This window comes from Nyctibius grandis, chromosome 4, assembly GCF_013368605.1.
Source record: "Nyctibius grandis isolate bNycGra1 chromosome 4, bNycGra1.pri, whole genome shotgun sequence".
Classification (NCBI taxonomy): domain Eukaryota; kingdom Metazoa; phylum Chordata; class Aves; order Nyctibiiformes; family Nyctibiidae; genus Nyctibius; species Nyctibius grandis.
Genome location: NC_090661.1, coordinates 11,257,114 through 11,275,030, shown reverse-complemented (window position 1 = coordinate 11,275,030; position 17,917 = coordinate 11,257,114). Strand labels below are relative to the sequence as shown.

The 17,917-nt window shown below is 37.4% G+C and overlaps 1 protein-coding gene across 4 annotated transcripts in view; it reads right to left on the bottom strand.

Moving 5' to 3' along the window:
* Positions 1–499: 499 nt before the first annotated feature.
* Positions 500–17,917, bottom strand: part of GALNT18 (polypeptide N-acetylgalactosaminyltransferase 18) — a 253,855-nt gene continuing 236,437 nt past the window's right edge. For 3 of the 4 annotated variants that reach the window (XM_068399285.1, XM_068399289.1, XM_068399286.1), the window contains one exon: positions 500–964. In XM_068399285.1, the coding sequence (XP_068255386.1) occupies positions 818–964 (147 nt within the window). In that variant the 3' untranslated portion in view covers positions 500–817. Of the gene's footprint in view, positions 965–3,968; positions 4,108–16,419; positions 16,450–17,917 lie in introns of those variants that run through there. The other variant, XM_068399287.1, reaches the window with a different exon arrangement.

The window sequence follows — 17,917 nt, the reverse complement described above, 5'->3', positions numbered from 1 at the left end:
CATTGAAACGGAGCCCAACCCATTGAGAAATGTCAGGGGGTTTTTTTTGTATTTTTCTTCCAGTAGCTGCTGCTTTTCTCTTGTAGCTTTTTTTTTTTTTTTTTTCCTTTTTAATTAATTCTCCTCCCTGGCTCACTTGAGCCCTGGGGTTCTCTCTGTGGTTTTATTTAGTAGTACTGGTGAGGAAAAGTCCATGGGTGCATATTATACACCTATATGCCTCCACACACCACATCACACCACACCACACTTGCCCCCATATATTTGCACGCTAGTAGCTACTGTGACCTAGACAGGCCTCCCTAGAGGGAGAAAGGAGAAAATCCTCCCTCACTGTAGCTACTCATGTGCAGGTAGGACTTTTTACCACAAGCCTGCAGGATACTGATATTTAGCAACAACTTGCTGAGATCAGGCTTGGGTTAATGAAAACAATGAAACCACCACTTAACTTCCAAATGGATTTCCATGGAGACAGCTAGACAGTAATAGTGTTTGGACTTTTTTATTCAATAGAAGTTTGAGTTATAAATATTCTCCATTTGTTTGCTATTTACAGCTGTAAAATATTTTAGGATAGCCTACCCATCACCTGTCATTCAATGTCTCTATAAATGCCATGAAAACATCATTGTGAAATAAAAACGTCTTATTTTCAGCCCACAAACCCAATTTCCACACACTCACAAAATAAAATCAAAGGGACAAAAAAGAGGAGAGAAGGAATCAAAGGGGGGTGAGAGGAATACAGTACAGCAGGCAACAATGCAATATTTGCTACACAGTAGCAAAAGAAATGGGTAAAAAATTCAGTCTGCTATGATGACAAGCTTTTCAGGACATTTGTTATAGACCAGCGTTGTCCAGTGCATTTCTGAAGGACGAGTTGAAATCCAAATTCATTTTCATTGTTCTCCTGCAATTCCAGGCAACGCTTGGATTTTCGGTTCTGGATTGGACCTCCCTTTAAAGATGGAGGGAAAAAAAAAGAAGTGTTTGGATTAAATTGTGAACTTGTTGCATTGCTACTGTGTGATAATATAGATTAGAGAACATTCCAATGTCCATCTACTGAAGTCCACTGCTACTGTGAAAAATGTTTCAGTTAGAGACAAGATAAGCACTAGGCTGGATTTGGAGTGAAGGTTCCTTTGTCACAGGCTGGTTTAGTCTCTGATGCAGTTTAAAAGGGCCTCAATTGCCTGGTTACCCTTTCAGCAAATGGGGTTTCTAGAATTGAGCTGTGTTTCTAGCCATGCTTTTTAACCATGAGCCAAAAAGCTTTCCTGTTTACTTCAGTTACCCAGCTTAGTGGCTCTGCTGCACCTCTGAAACATCCAAAATAGGCAAAAGAGGATCAGTGCCTTGGCCAGGGGTGTCCTGTATGTAGGATAAAATGCAAAAAATTGTTTATGATTTGAATTCTGAAATGAACTGTCTTTTCTAATCTTATGTTGCTAATCCTCAGTATTGACTCTGTTCAATTCTCAGCTTAATAACGCCATATTAAAGCCCTACCTTCACTGTTAAGCAGCAAATCTTAAATCACTGGGGCTATCACACAGTTAACTATAGACTAAATTACAATTAAATCATCATGTAGGTGACTTAAATTACTTTTTTTTTTTTCCTTTAATTTTGGTTTCAGTTGGTTCTCTCACCCTCTCTCCTGTCTAATAAAGATAATAGACAGGAGACTTGTCTTGTCTAACTTGTACACATTAGTGTCTGGGAAGTTTCTTCCAAAATATAGGTTAGTATAGTAATTCACACAGAAGTCTGAAAGTCTGACTTTAGTCTCTAGAGTATCTCAGACTTGTGTAGTAGAGAATTACTGGCTTAATCTGCAAATCAAAGAATGGAGTGTAAATCAGTACAGATTAGTACAGCTGAAGTATGGAAAAAGCAGCCACATTAAATTATTTGTACAATGGGGAAAAAATATTTGCTATTAAAAAAAACCAACAATGCAACCCCATACAAAAAAAAACCCACCTCATCAGTTTTGTCCAAGTCTGTGTTATACCTTGCATTAGAAAGTCATAACTGTGATAGATTTCTGTTATAATCACAAGGATATTGGCATAAATCCCGTAGAAATGCTGAGTTTGCTTTTTTGGAGAAGGCTGTTCCTCAGGCACGGGCAGCTCGTGCCATTCAGTACAGGTTCCGCTTCATTCAGACAGGTGACTGGGTGTCTCCTCCTATCCTGCCAGTAATACTTAGTAAGTACTTCCTCTGAGAGGTGACTTCTAAAAATATGTATGTGACTGGCTAATGAAATGCAGAATTAGGTTTGAAAGCTCTAAGTTTTAAATATGGCTTTGGGTAAGACAGAGACCATTTCTAGAATAATCCACAAAAATTCAAAGCATGAGGCTCCCATAAATCTTCCTTGGTAGGCCTACGTGCAGTCTAGATACAATTTTCACTGATTAATTTACTAGACAGGCATACAGTAGGCATTTTACTATACCTCCATAACAAAATGCTGAGTGAACTGTATTTTCACACTGCTGTGTAACTATTATTGACATTCATATTAATAACGGTAGTTAAATTTGGGTGTCTGGTGGGATCATAAACTCTAAGCTATCTATATGCAATAAAACTGCCTGACATACAAGAAAGTGGAAGAAACGAGGATGGGAAATTAGTCAAAGCTTTATTATATGCCATTTGTTCCCTTATCCTAAACACACACACCCCTCCCCTCCACCCTGCCAAGTTACTTTGGCCTTTTTTTTCCCCTACTTTGTTTTTTTCCCTCCAAATGAATTAAATGAGCTTTGAGTTGGCTCTTCAGGTATAAAACTCTAAGATAATGGATATGTTCTCATTGCCAAAAGAAGCAGTTGTGGTGTTTTGGTTTTATTTTCTTTTAGCAAAACATATGGTTTCTATTCTTAATGAAAACTGTTGATTATGGTTTTTCTCTGTGTAGATTCAGTGTTGGATGGCACCCAGAGTCAGCTCCCCGGGTCTGAATTGGGAATTAGTTTACCACAAGTGTTTCTGCCTAAACCCAAAATTGAGATCAACTTCCTTGTGCTTCTAATTGATGCTGGAGGTGCTTGTGTTTCTGTCATTTAAGTTAACTAGTTCTATATCTTTCATTTATCAGTTAGTCCTTGTCTCAGTTTTGGTGTCTAAGACATCCTCAGCTCAGATCTTGCACTAAGAAAGCAGAAAGAAGTTGTCCCACTTTCTGCCTTGTCGGAAAACTAACTAGTTATGGGAGACTCTAGTTCAGCTCCATTACTTGCCTGGTTTTTGGACCTGGGATATGAATGTGGGTAGTGTAGTTTTAGACCTCGCCTGTCATTTCTAACTTATTAGCATAAGTGAAGGAACAGAATTAATTCAATTTTATGTAACTCTATGGAATGAACTCTGTGGTGTCCATCTTGAGAACAACTTTTTATGCTTATGAAGAGGAATGAGCTAGGACACTCAGGGGTAGCTGGCTGCAGCAGCAGGGCTGGGGCAAACACCTGGTTTGTTGGCTGCACTTTGTGAATCCATTCTTTGGTGCCTATTTTTTTTTTCCCCAAGGACTATGTATGGGGCCTAGTCACCTAACTTAGTGCTCTGAGATAGAGGAAGCCAAAGCACTAAGTCTTAAACACTGCCATGCTAGGCTGGAATTTTTTCCTGCCTAACTCCCATTTGTTTCAATGGTCAAGGGTTTTTTTCACTTGAATGGGCCAAATGCCTTCTATTCCCATTGGGGATTGCAAGGTAGAAGAAGGAGGATGTTCACAGTGGAGACAATGTTTTTTCCTTTATTCTAAATCATCTAGAGCACACATAGGTATTACAGTAAATGTATTCATGCAAAATACTTTAATAAAAGCAGCTACATAAACAAAGTGTAAACCACTCCTAAGGTAAAAACAAAGCAAGCAAGGAACCAAAAATCCCCCCCAAAAAGCCCACCCCCCCTCCTTCTCTTTTCCTGATGTGCCCTCATGTGAAATCCAGCTTCTATTTAACAGAAACAAGTGACTCGGGAGAGAAAAAAAGCTGAGGAAGCTCTTTTTGATGTGCTGCAAAGCGCTCTGCAGTGGCTACTGAAAATCACCCTTCTGAGTACATTGGAGCCTGCTGTATAGAACATAAAAGAGACATCAAAGTTAAGTAGCAGCTAATATGTGTGAATTGAGTGTTGTAGAGAGCAGGGATGCTTTTAGCAGGATGATTTTTTTCTCCCCCACAAAAGAGAAACATAAAAGCTCAAGTCCTGTTAGAAACAGAAAAGCTCCACTCCTAAGAGATGCGAGGTCTGTGCAGAACCGTGGCTTAATCCCTCAGAGAGGATGCAGTCTACACAGCTTTGTTTCCTTTCAGTAAGCATATAAATGAAAGAATTGCTCTGAAGTACAGGGAGAAGGGTTTGTATAGTGCTTACTTAAAATTTCCTGTTGTTAGCCTACTTAATAGTGTTCATTTTTTTCCCCCCTTCATATGCCTAATACAAGCCTGTGTCAGTGGTATTGGTGTATTATCTCTAGGGTGATGACAGTGCACCCACTCTATGTTGCAAGGGCTGAACTAGCGAGTTGTTTAATCGTTAAGGCACATGAACTGAGTAACTCCACTGAAAGAAGCAAGCAAGCAGGACTGCCACACTGAAAGCTCACACTACATTTTGCTACCCTGACTGGCTTGGCCTCCAAATTACAGTATTCCTGAATGGTTTCTGCAATCTGTCATCATCGTTAGCATTTGGAACCCTAAAGCCAAATGCCGACAAAGGTGTCCTTTTAGTTAATTATTTTTTTAATAACCATTTAGTAAAACTTGTATAAAACTCTGACATTCATGTTTACCACTTGCTCAGCAAAATGGTTTATTGTAATGCTACAGGCTAAGTGAAAGGCAAGTTGCCTGTCTGGTTCCCTTTCCTGATCCTAGGTAAGACCTCTACTTTCCAATTTAAAGGCAAAAAATTGATAGCGTAGGGCAATGTCTTTAACCATGATACATAAAATATAATTCTATAGGCTGAAACAATTAAAAGATGAATTCTGCCCAGTTGAACAGGATTAGGATTAAGATCATTGATGATGCAAGGCAGTTCAATGGCAGTAGAGGTCTCAAGAGGATAAATAAATATCCAGGTCAACTATTTTACAAAAATAGACTGAATGTGACAGCACTAACAAGTTTGACTGAAAACCTGATGGGTTTTGCAACGCAAACTGAAGTGATTCCTGTGACAGACCATTGGTACAGCTTTCTTTGCAAATACCAGAGATGGTAAATACAAATTTTTTTTAAACAAATATGTACAGTGTACACACATCGTGTAACCTGGAACTCCTGCCCCTCCGTACCATTGCTACTGCAGAACTGGGATTATATACCGTGTTACGCTTCTCAGATAAACTCCCTTCAAAACAAAGCATGTTCTGACTTGATGACAAAAGATGCATTAAGACGTTTCTGTAAACATATACCTGGCCCAAAAGTTCTGAACAGCTCATGGGCTTTCTTCCAAAAAAAATCTCACCTTACGGTTACTTATCTTTTGTACTGAATGACAGGCCTTTTAATCAGATTACGTTTTACTGGTCACAGTGTAAAATATTTTTTATTTCTGGCTGTATTTAATAGCAATTCACCATTATATTTACTAATTTTCTTCAGTAAGAATTATCTTCAGCAAGAACCAAGTAACGTTCTCTTCTTTGTTCCTCTGAACTCAGATTGCCAAAGTCATGTTTTGCTATATGAACAAAAAAAGCACTCAGCAGGAAAAGAACACACATGCTACTTCACACAGTTGGTACCCAATGAGTAAATACTCATTTTGAAACATATTCTGACTAATTTTGAAATATATGAAACATCTGACAATGGATTTAGACATATCATTCGTTACAACAATTTAATGTCTAAGTATTTTAAAGGAAGAATTTGAGTGGATATGTGGCATCATTAAAGCTGAATAAATAATTCACAACATCTAATTGACTTGGTCAATTTAGTCATTGTTTGTACTTGGCACATCTGCTAGATGTGATCCATGACATTCCAGTTGTTTAGGTAGATGTGATGGGTTCTGTGAGCTGCAAGTTTTTGAACTGGGTTTCCAAATTTCCCAGAAAAAGCAATGTAGAAAGGAAAAATGGGGAAGTGAGGTTGTGGCTTTAGACTGAACCAGGGCTTCATAAGCTAGTAAAAGCTCTTGGGCATGAAACTTAGACAGGGTTTGATCACTTGTAAAAATAAGGGGTATTAAATGAACGCTGGATGTTGTCAGCATAACTGAAAATCAGACTGATAGCTCTTTTTAACAAGTTACTATAAAGCATGCACTTTTGTTACAAAGTTTAAACCTATTTTTTGCTCATCACATTAAAGCTCATGTTATTCTACCTAAAAGAGAAAAAAAGTGCTCTTATCAGCTTGCCTAACCATGGCTATTTCAGAAAAATGTCTTACAAGGTTAGTAAGTGTATCTAATCTCCTATCACATATGCTATATAGATCGTTGCATTCACTAGTCTCTAATTTTCTATTTGTTCCTCAATCAGTGACCTCAAATATTTACATGTTTGCTCTACCTTTGAGGCAGAAACTCTAATCTTCAGTATTGCTTTAATACATTTGAGTCAAAGAATTATGCTGAGGTGTATATAACATAGATAACGTCCACTCCAAACAGAACGCATGATCTCATTCATTTCCCCAGAATACTGGGGTGAATTTTCAGTGACTGTTAGTACACCAAATTTAGTCCTCAAAAAAAAAAAATCACTCAATATTTACAAGTCATTTTGTCTTCTGTGTGGTCACTTCAGTATGGATGTTGCTGCAGCGAGAAAGTGTTCATAGGAAAAAGTGAATAATCTATCCCACACAGTAATTCATGTATTTTCAGTATTGCCCATTGCTTGGAAATATTGGATGATGTTATTGAGTGTACAATTTCTGCTTTATAGTTGTATAAAGGATATAGGTGTATACAATGGTGTGTATATATAGGTAATTGATTAATTCCTTCTCAAATCTAAAGCAGTATGACAAATTTTCCCACTCTTCAGTGAACAGGTGCTCTGTAAGTGAAGTAGACTCTATAACATACTCTCTGTTGTTCAAATCTTTCAAAAATTAATTTTAACTATTTATATTGAAATATTCCTCAGTGAAATATATTGTTAGCTGTTGCTCCTCTTCAAAGGCACTTTGTTCCTCATATATTTGATATGACTACTGTGAAAATAAGATGCATTTAACTGCTAACATGTGTATGAAATATTATACACAGCAGTGTTATATATTAAAAAGGTGGTGTCTCTCAGCTATGTAGATCTCTATTTACAGTTAGACAGGCAAAAGAGAATCTTTATCAGACATTTTTAAAATGTGAATTCATTTTTTCAATACTAACCAAAATTAATTGCTGTGTACAACATAAACTTAAGTGGAGTTATAACAGGGATCAGCCAAACCATTTCTTAAAAGAAACGATTCTTTTTTTTCCCTCTTCCTCACTCCTTCTCCTGCTCTCGGGTTCTGTTGTCAGGTAGCTATCCTAGACTGGTCTTACATCCACTCGCTGGTACCCAATGAGTAAATACTATGAAACATCTTCTGACAATGGATTTAGACATATCATTCGTTACAACAATTTAATGTCTACATCACACTTTGTCGCATTCCACTACCAAGACTTCTGAGTGAGTGTTCAGATTTCACATAATCATAAATGCTAATTTTTTATATTGCTGCAACAAATTTTTAATACTGCAGCTGTGATAAATCAAATGATGGAGCCTTATCTGTATGTCCAATCTAGGTTTTAGTAACTAGTGGCCTGTGCAATCATTTTCTGTTTTGTTTAATCTAGATTGGCTACAAGAATGTAGAGCAGTCTAGGTTCTGAGCACAGCCCTGTAAATGTGTAATAGTTAAATCTTCAGGATGTGGAAATACACAATACTGTTAATTAAAGTATTTAAATAAAAGCAATTAAACCTGGCAAAAGGAAATGCAGTGTCGTACAGAGAATGTAATTGGAATGGAAAACAAATTACAGAGAAAAAGCATAAAAGGCAGAAATGGAATGTATGGATTTATACTGATCAGTAATATTTTCCACATATATATAAAATTTTATCACAGATCTATAACAGATTACAAAGGCCCACTGTTAATAGCAAGATTAAGAAAATAATACCTCACAAAGAAATAAATTCAAGCCTTCACTGAATTACAAAGAAGCTCCTTAGGATATGATAGCTGAAATCACATTTTACTACAGAAAATGGTGATAAAACTAAGAAAACTGAAGCAGGCTCTGGAGTAGAATACATTGGCCAGACTAGAAAGATTATTAGGGATTTTTCAGAAAGTAAACATGAATCATTACTGTATCAGCAGCGGCCAGGAAATCTTTCTGACATATTATTAGAAAAACATCTGCAGAAACAAATATTCTAGGTATACAATATGATTTTTAAAGTAATTGCTGAACACTCTTTCGGGGCAGGGGGTGGGGAGTGAGAAGTAGTTTAAAAAGGGAATCTTTTTATCCATACATAGCCCTGCTCATTATGGCTAAATGCAGAATTTACAGCTGAACATATTGTTTGGTTTTGTTTTCACAACAAATCCAGATGATGATGTATTATACTGATCTTCTTATACCTAAATTTTATATATATATTTTATATTTTAATCCTTATACCTTTAGGATTACCTAAAAAGTCCTTTGTAGGAAAGGAAAAAACTAGCTTTATGCTATGCAGTTGATCAGGATGCGCACGGCTTTTCTGACTACAGCTGCTGTCCTGAGTACCAAGTTAACAGGACAATTCACTTAGAAAGAAATTGAATGCCTTTTTGAGAACTGACAGTCATAAAAGAGTAAGCTCCAGAAATGCATGTTGGTGAGAGATCCTTTACGGGTTGACATTTTCTGAAATGTGTTCCTCACTGTTAAAGGGGATGCTGTTTGTGTGTCTCTCCTGCATCCTCCTTTTGCCATAATCTGCCGGCGGTCCTATCGGGGAGCACTCAGAAAACTGTACATGCAGAACCCGCTATACTGAGTAGTCGCTGGCTACTTAGTGCTCTAACTTTGATGCTCTCAAGTTCTGAATTAGAATTAAGCTGTGTTTCTACACTATGTAAGTCAACAACAGCAGCAGCTACATTTTATACCTCCTTCTACTAGCAGGAGCATTAGATATAGGTAAATCCTGTCTTTCCAAACACTTCTGGAGTCCTGAGTGAGACCTGGCTTATAGAAAAGAATCCAAAGTTAATGCTCTGCACCAATGTTTTCTGCAGGGTGATTTTGCTAACTGAAAAACAGAAAATTTTTTCTTATACAATCTTTCTTTTCATGGATTGTGCCATACAGTAGCTGCCTGTTTAGAGAAACAATATTATGATGTAACTAGGAAAAAGATGGGAGTGCTGGATACATTGGCTTTGTTTGCATGTTTTACAAACACATTTTGTGAAAAGCTTAGAAAAGTTACCTTTTTCTCTTTCATTCTGAGATTACATCTAAATGACTTCTGCAAACAAGTCAGGCTTGATTTATCTGCCTTGATCTAGGCTTGCTTCAAGATGTCTAAAGTAGAAGACAAGAGAAAGGCAACAAAGATGCTTTAAAGTGTGATGGAATACTCAGATGGTGGGGAATTACAAAATATACTAAAGTGAAATAAAAATGGGACTTTGCTTAAAATGTAAATGAAAATCAGTGGGATCTGACCTCAGTGATCAAAAGTATGAATACCTGTGAATATCAGTGTGAAACTGGTAAATGAACTTTCTAAGGAAAAAAGGATTGTTAGAGTTAGAAATTTGCAACGACTACTGCGATTTATGTGGGTATAGGAAACCTGTTGAATTCATCGTCGCAGGCATCCATGTTCAGTGACTGACTACATGTTTCTAGTGGGCTGGGTTAATTTTAAGAGTGCTGATAAAACAACTTTTTACAGGCATGCTGAGATGATCATTCAGACAAATGAAATCTCCATCTTCATTAAGAGAGCACACTAGGGGTCAAGAAGGGATTCCTCCTCCTGGTGTTAGAGTGAGCTGCTGGCTCAGAATAGAGCTAATTTCTGTGAAACTGCAAGCATTGACCATTGCCTGAGGCAGTCTTCTAGATAAGGTAATTTATCTAGTTAATTAAACTTCTGATCTGTGATATGGCAAATTGTGTATTCCTAGGTTTTGCCTTTTTGTTTGGTTTTGAAGCAATCATCGCTTCTGTATATGTTGCTTTCTAAGGCTTGTTCTGCATTGCTTGTCTGTGCAAAACTCTTGTTAACGTCTTCCCTCCCCACTTTTGAGTGTGCACAAGATGCAATATTAGTTTGCTAATGAAAATCCATTCACAGCATGCACCTGAGCATGCACCTGAGCACCCTACTGCCGCCTTCTTTCTGTTTTTCTCCTTACGGATGAAAATACTGTTCTAATATAGCATACCTAGAAAACTAATGTAAAGAATGTTCACATTGTTATTTACCAGCCTTAGCATAGGGGACATCTGATTATTAATCTTCAGCCAGACAAATAAGAAACTCCTTTCAGCGCAAGTTCCCTAGGAAAGATGAGACATTTTCCCCAGACATCTTAACAGATTCCCAAAGATTCATGGGTTTCAGATGAGAGAAAATATGCATTCCTATTTCTTTGTGAGATGTAACTCTTACTAAAATGTAACTCCTTTGGAAAACAAAAATACTATTTTATTTCTTTTTTGTGGGGGGGGTGTATTCAATTCGTCTAGATTTTCTAATCTGAGTACTCAATATGAAGGCTTCCTAACTCATTTTAACCCAGAAACTGAACTGCCTGCATTGTCATTATATGCTTATGATTAAACCTATCTCTAGAGACCAAGAAATAAATTGCCAACTGAAGAAAATTAAGAAATGAATTTGCACTAGTATTTCAATCCATCTTCATATTCTAACATGGGAATTTAGGTTGGGCTCTTTGGGACTTTGGTCACAGAATCTAGTTATTGAAAATGGCTTTTCCCCCCACAAATCTGTTAGCTGATTATAACTGATATTGGGAAAGGCATGTCCCTGCAGCTACAGCACAAACCTTGCACAGTTTACTCAGACAATAATGGAAATAATTTATTTTTTGTCTGTTATACTGGATATGGTCACTGTCAGGTTCAAGATACCAGCCTTGATGGCCTGATCATCTCACTAATTAACAAACCCTCTTTTCTTGTCATATATATCATTATTGCATCCTGATTTAATTGCCTTCCAAGTGAACATTTTTCTCAAGTATTTGCATCTTGGATTGTAGGGTGTTACTTGGTAGCCAAACCTTGCTTACATACATATTGTTCTTGTCTCTGATGGAATTAAAGGTGCAACTTCCACTGACCTGATGAGGACAGAGTTTTGCTTTCATCTGGGAAGTTAGAAATAATAAAAGATGTATGCTAAAGGTAAAAATACTTCCATCCATCTCACAGCTGAGGAATGCAGAACCCAGGAAGTGATTGGTCCAGTAATGCAAAGGAGGGACTAAGAACAGAGCTCAGATCTCCTGAAACCCAGCCCTTCATTTGGTAAGTGTTGGTTATCAGTCAAGTTGTAGAAAACATTCTGAATTTGGCCAATCATCTTTTGTATGTCTGTCATTATAATGCCATGCAGTACCTTGTCAGCAGCAGCTGTCATCTGCGATTTTTGGATGGTGCCTATCTGGACATCTGAAATTAGGAAAAATCAGGTGGAGCTAAACAAATAATTTCTGTGTAAATAAATGTGGTGTTTAAAATTATATGCTAAAATATGCAAATAGGGTATCTGTTTTTGAAGGAAAACCATGGGTATGTGTTAACTTCCTTCTAACTAAATTCAGCTCTAGTGTCTTTGGAGCTTAAATGTAGTTCTCAGGAGGGTAAATACTGCATAATGTGATATGCTGGAAAAGACTTGAAATGCACCCACTAAAAGCTCATTTTACTGCTGTATTCACACACAAACTTTCTAGCTGGCAAGTTCTATGCCTAATTTGCAAAGATTAAAACTTGCTACTGGAAAATTACTCCACATAGAAGACTAAACTTATACAATTTTGGTTACCACCAACTACAGCAATAACTGCAAGCAAATTTAAAACCAGTTGTTACAACACATACAAATACTACTACATAATATTTTAATACTATTCTGCATGTGTTTTGCATATACATTTTCACATTTGAGTTCAAGTCAAGTATTGAAAATGGAGAAAGACTGAATGCTTTCAGATTTTTGTACTTCTAAACAAGTCCCTTCTGCATAAATGGGACTAAAGAGTTTGTAGGCTTATAGTAAGACATAGTTGAAGAAATTTAAAAACCAAACACTAATACATCTGTTTTTAAAAAGTGTTTAATACGACAAGAATATGGTTAAGTGGCACATGAATTAGGGACAAATTTACTAGAACAAAAAGAAAAATCAAAACATTAACTAACTATCACTTTCTCATGTCTAAGCAGAACGATAGTTCAGGTTCCTTGTCCTCCAGCTATAACACCTTGTGCAGTTATCCAGTTAGTTAAAATATTAACTACAGGCAAGCTAGGGTAATATTTGATCAAAGACAGGCAAAGAGTAGCTAAGTTATAGGAAAAAGTGCTGCTGATGTACTGGACCCACACACCAAGACTGCACTGGGGCCCCTGGGGCTTGTGGAGTGCTCTTTTGTGGTTGAGGTTTAAAATGGAACACTTGGCAACGCTGGTAATTTAAAAATCAGAGAGCCTCACTAAAAATAAAGGGCTTAACCTAGTCCGTTGGCTCAATTAATTGAATAATTAGGTTCTGTTTTTCTTTATATTTCTCCTACAGGATCAAAATCTGTATTTCTTTTAACAGGATCACAATCACTTTCTGTTCTGAGCTGCCAGGCAGATAGCACTGCATAATTACATAGCGGTACAGCAGTACAGCATGTCTTATACTGCAAATACATATTGAGTGTATTTGCATCCTTTGGGGTTAGAAGTACAGCATAAATTCAAATTCTTGATAAATTAATGATGCTGTTTTTCTATACCATGGCTCCCATAATGGAAGAATCTGAAGAAGTTCATGAGGACAATTGTTCCCTTAGATACACAGCTCTACTGAAATTAATCCCTCTTGTACACTGATGTCCTTGGCTAATGTATGGGTTGAAAACTGGGAGTGGACATTAGAAGGAAACTGTCTACTCTGTCATGGTGTTATCTTCCACTTCTGTACTGTGTGTGCTCAGCAAGGGGGCACATGAAATTGGTGCAGAGATTCTCTGCTTGCTTCACAGGCCTCCAGTTTAATCCTGACACACAGTCTGCACCCTGCATTCCCTTACTTGTTTGGGATGTGGTTGTGGGTAATGGTTCTAGCTAGCAGCAGTATTGCACATTCTTTAATTTCATAAGATAAAGGTAGGTAAGAATAATTCAGAATGACTGTCTGGCAAAGGCCAAAATCTGTAGGGGGAACAAGAAGTAAATGCTTTCAGTAATTTTAAGGTCTATTATTTCTATATAAATAGAATATCTATTTAATCTAGCTATTATCTAATACCTATTTAAATGAGATCTGAATCATCATGTTTATCTGTGGAATGCTGTAACAACTGAGTAATTCATTTGCTCTCATCTGTCTTCCATTTGCTTTCCAAAGCAATTCTTACTATGACATTTGGAAAATTATACATATGGTAACTACAGTTGTCAGCAACAAATTTTATTTACAGCTTCTCAAGATAGCATAAACCACCCCCTCTGAACAGTTCGGAACTGGAAGATTTCCTGTGGAAACCTCCAGCACTGACTAGAATCACAATTCTCCATAACATGTAAAAGCAATGTTAGCATCACAGGCACAAGTGACTGCTGGGGGATATGGGTACACAACAGTGCTGAGCATAGGCTCTGCACAGCCTCTCCCTCCCATGAGGTCTGCAATGAGTGTCCATCCCTATAGATGCATATTCTTCTTACCTTTCTATGGCAACCACACTGGAAGTTGAATTACTTAAATTAACAGAGCTGTACTAGAAAGAATTCAACATGGAACATCCTTAAAAGGATTCTCTCTTAGGTTTTTAGCTCTGCCTCGTGTCCTTTCTTTTACCTCTTTTGACACAGAGCCCTCACCTGTCACGTTTCTCACAACAGCAAATGGTGACAGCATAGCTAGTCTGGTTAGAAGCATAAGAAACAGTCACATCCCTATCCAACGAAACATAAACATGAAGACACATCAAGAGAAAGAGCTATTACAGAAAAACTTCCTTCTTTTGCCTTTGTTATGTTGCTAGAGGAGTCCCAACTTGCCATAAGCATACTTTCTATATGACCTGCTGTCACCCAGGTGATGTATATAGAGATGAATTTCACTTGTAGGGCAGGTATTATGTCACAACTGCCTTTCTATCAGCAATAAACCTGAGACATCAGACTGGAGACTGAGAAACTTCTTAAAAAACCAAACCAACACACCCCCTCCAAAAAAATCTGACTGCAGCATTTAGAATGTACTATTTCTTAGTACACAGAACAAACTTAGTAGTATCAGATAGTCAGTTCAGAAGAGCACGGTTTTATAGCATAAGCAGTTCTTACTGAAAGATGTCCCAAGGAGTTATCTGTCCAGGTGCACTGGCCTCAATCTACATCTCAGAGCCCCTTCTCTATCACACAACAGACCATGTAGCACAATCAATACGGCAGTCCCAAGGACAGCAGCTTTACTGAGCACATGGACAGTGACTGTCATGCAGATGTGCCGCTGGCCTGATGCTTCCCGCAAGCCTTGGGTTACACAGGGGAGCGGAGTGCTGCTGCCAGCACGCTGATGTGCACCTGCTCCTTGCCATGAAGAGCTCACAGGGTGCGAGCAGGATTAATTGTTTAGTACTAAATAAAGGGCACTTAGTGGCAACTGAGGTTAGTTTTTGCTTTCCTAATAGTTCATGATGTCAGAGCAGCTTCCTTGCTATCATGTTTAAATTAATATTTTAGTAAAATTCTGACCATCTTACTACCATGTAATTCTTGTAATTCTATCCCCTCTGCCTTGTGTAATTTCTGGTGATCACTTACTATTTTGCTATAAGGTCTAATTTTGTTCTGATTAAATGAAAAAGTGGTGAGACATACTGAACTAGGTGAACTGTCAAACACCTAGAAGACTTTTTAGCATAAAAGTATTCCCAAAATAAGCATTTCCCTAAGAGAAGACTTGACAAACACCCTGAACAATAAAATTCTTGAACACTACCCAGTTGATGGGAGTCTTTTCAGGGCTAATTTACATAATTTGACATAATTACAGTTATAAACACTTGAGGAAGCCTTGGAAGGAAGAATGTCACTGAAGTCTACATTTTATTGTGTCTCATTGCATTTGGCAGCTGTACAAAACTGTGGAGCATGGAAATTTGCTCAGATGGATCCTGATTATACAAACACTTAATACAAGCTTTGAATGCTCAATGCAAGTTTGTCCTGTACAGAAAGATACCACGGAGTCTCCCAAGGCCTCTGTCTAGTCAGCCAGCCCGATGTATAATGAAAACAGTGTGAGGTACTGGCGGTGGTTCCCTCCATCTGATTGCCCATTAAACCACTGTTTTGTCCACAAGACAGCAGTAGGCATCCCAGTGTCTGACTCCAGCTGCCTACAACTGAAGGTAGCCACATAACTTAAACTTTTAAAACCAAAGTAAAAGATAAATTTTAAAAAAAGAAATAAAGTTTGAGATATATATACACGCCTGTGTATATATGTGTCTACACATATATACATATACACATACATCTTCTAATCAAAGATGCAAATTAAGAATTAACTAATTCTGTAATAGATCTAAAGAAGCAAGGAGACCACTAGCTAATAGGATGATCCCTATTTTCTACTTTTGTCATAAGGATTTCCCTCATCATTACATTTCAACAATGCAAGGGAGGAGGAAAATGTTATCTGAAGACTGCTTTTTCCAAAAAGCTGAACAGTCTTCTATCAACCAGACTGAAGTCTTTGTCCCACCACAGACTATCAAGGTGCTTCTCAGAAGTGTGTTTTGCAGAAAAATGAGAAATTTTCCTCATTCAAATTTTAAGATACATGTCTGGAATGCAGGGTAATTACTGATTTTTGTGCTAGTCAGGGAAATCTAGTTCAATTGGTTTATCCTACTCTGGTTGGTAAGTCTTGTTCCCATTCCCTTTCTGAGACAATTCTTTACTTGCACTGCTATATTTTTAATTATCTATATCATCAGACATTCTTGTTGCATGGCTAGAGAATCCAGAGAAGTCAAAGCATACTTGCAGCCAAAGGCAGGCGCTATAAAAAGCTATGGCCACCATCTACATTTTAATTAGTGTTTCACAAACTTCAAGACTACATAATCATCCATACTTACAGTCCTGCTTATTTTCAGTAGTTCTGGTCACTGCATAACATGGAAAATAAATACCAGAGCTTTAAAAACATAATAAAAAGACTCTTTTCAGATAGACAGCTTCCAGTGTATTCACAGAAACACATCCTTTCACCAGACTAAATGGGAGCATTTCAAATGGAGTTCATCAGTTGATCTTGGCAAGCCTTGATTACTCTCATTAGCTTTCTTCTGGCTTATGGAACGTACAAGGGGCTGTGTACCATGCTGTATGTTGAGAAATAATGGCATTTTAATTGCACTGGGTATTAACAAAATCCTTTTTGAACAGCAAGCTTTTAATTATTTCATTCGTCTCTTAATTTATCATAAGGAAACAACTAATTAGCTTTCACTTCTCCTGGGCAGAAGTTTCTTTGTAGAAGAGTTAAGTACAGTCCGTAGAGTCTAGTCTAACAGCACTGCACCATCATTGGGAGATTGTATTTGGAACATATAATGGAAATACACACAGGAAACAAACCTATAGTAGTTAAATACCATTTTTGAAGCTTTTAATAGTTAAATTATCAATGCATTCTACTGCTGCCTCCCAAATCAGATCCAACATAGTTAGTAGTACAAAATAGCAGCAGTATTCTGGAGTAGTTTAGTTGTCACCAAAGGGTTGGGTTATACAGAGCAATCACTGAACAGGTGGACAGTACTAAAGTGTTACTGAAATACTATTTAAATAAATATGTTAATTATGTTTTTTTTAAATGGTACCAAAAAGCAAGTGCAGAGATGGCCACAGTGAGGCCCCCCCTCGTGATGAGACTAGTGTTACAATTTGAAAGAAAACATAATTAAAACTCTGTCCTTGAGCAGACTGAATGTGAAAGCTGGGATGTCTTTCCAGATTAGGGATTTAACGTCTGCTGCTTGAGAGCTACCGCATAAAGACAAATATCTAGATTACTTTCAAGTATAAATACAAATTATGTTAATAGTATGCTTTACTGATTACTGTCCAAATGCCCTCTGCACTAGGGTAGATGCTAAACTGTATTACTAATGTGCTAAATATACTGATCATGGCTGTTGAAGTCAAAGAAAAAAAACACATGAGTTGGCAGAAAAGGTATTTGCGAACCCACGTGGACGATACAGAAAACTGAATGCAGGAATAAAATTACCTTAATGGTGAGCCTCAGCCCATGGGCTGAAGTACACAACTAGATTTGTAGCCTTAAAACTGCAGAGGAGCAACTGTGACCAGTCAAACTCACACTAGCTATGAAATATTTCACAGAAGCTAAATCAGGTACTTGTTTTAGAAAGTACTGTAATCTCATTTTATTTATTCTAAGCAACCGACACGTCAGTACCTGACATAGTAAACTTCCAATGTCTTAATTCTTACCTTAGGAGAATCATACCTTCCTTCGAAAGACCAAATTTGACTATCTTTAGCTTCCAACCATTGGAGCCTGTTTTGTCTTCAGGATAACCTATGTCCCTCTGTGGAAACACTGAT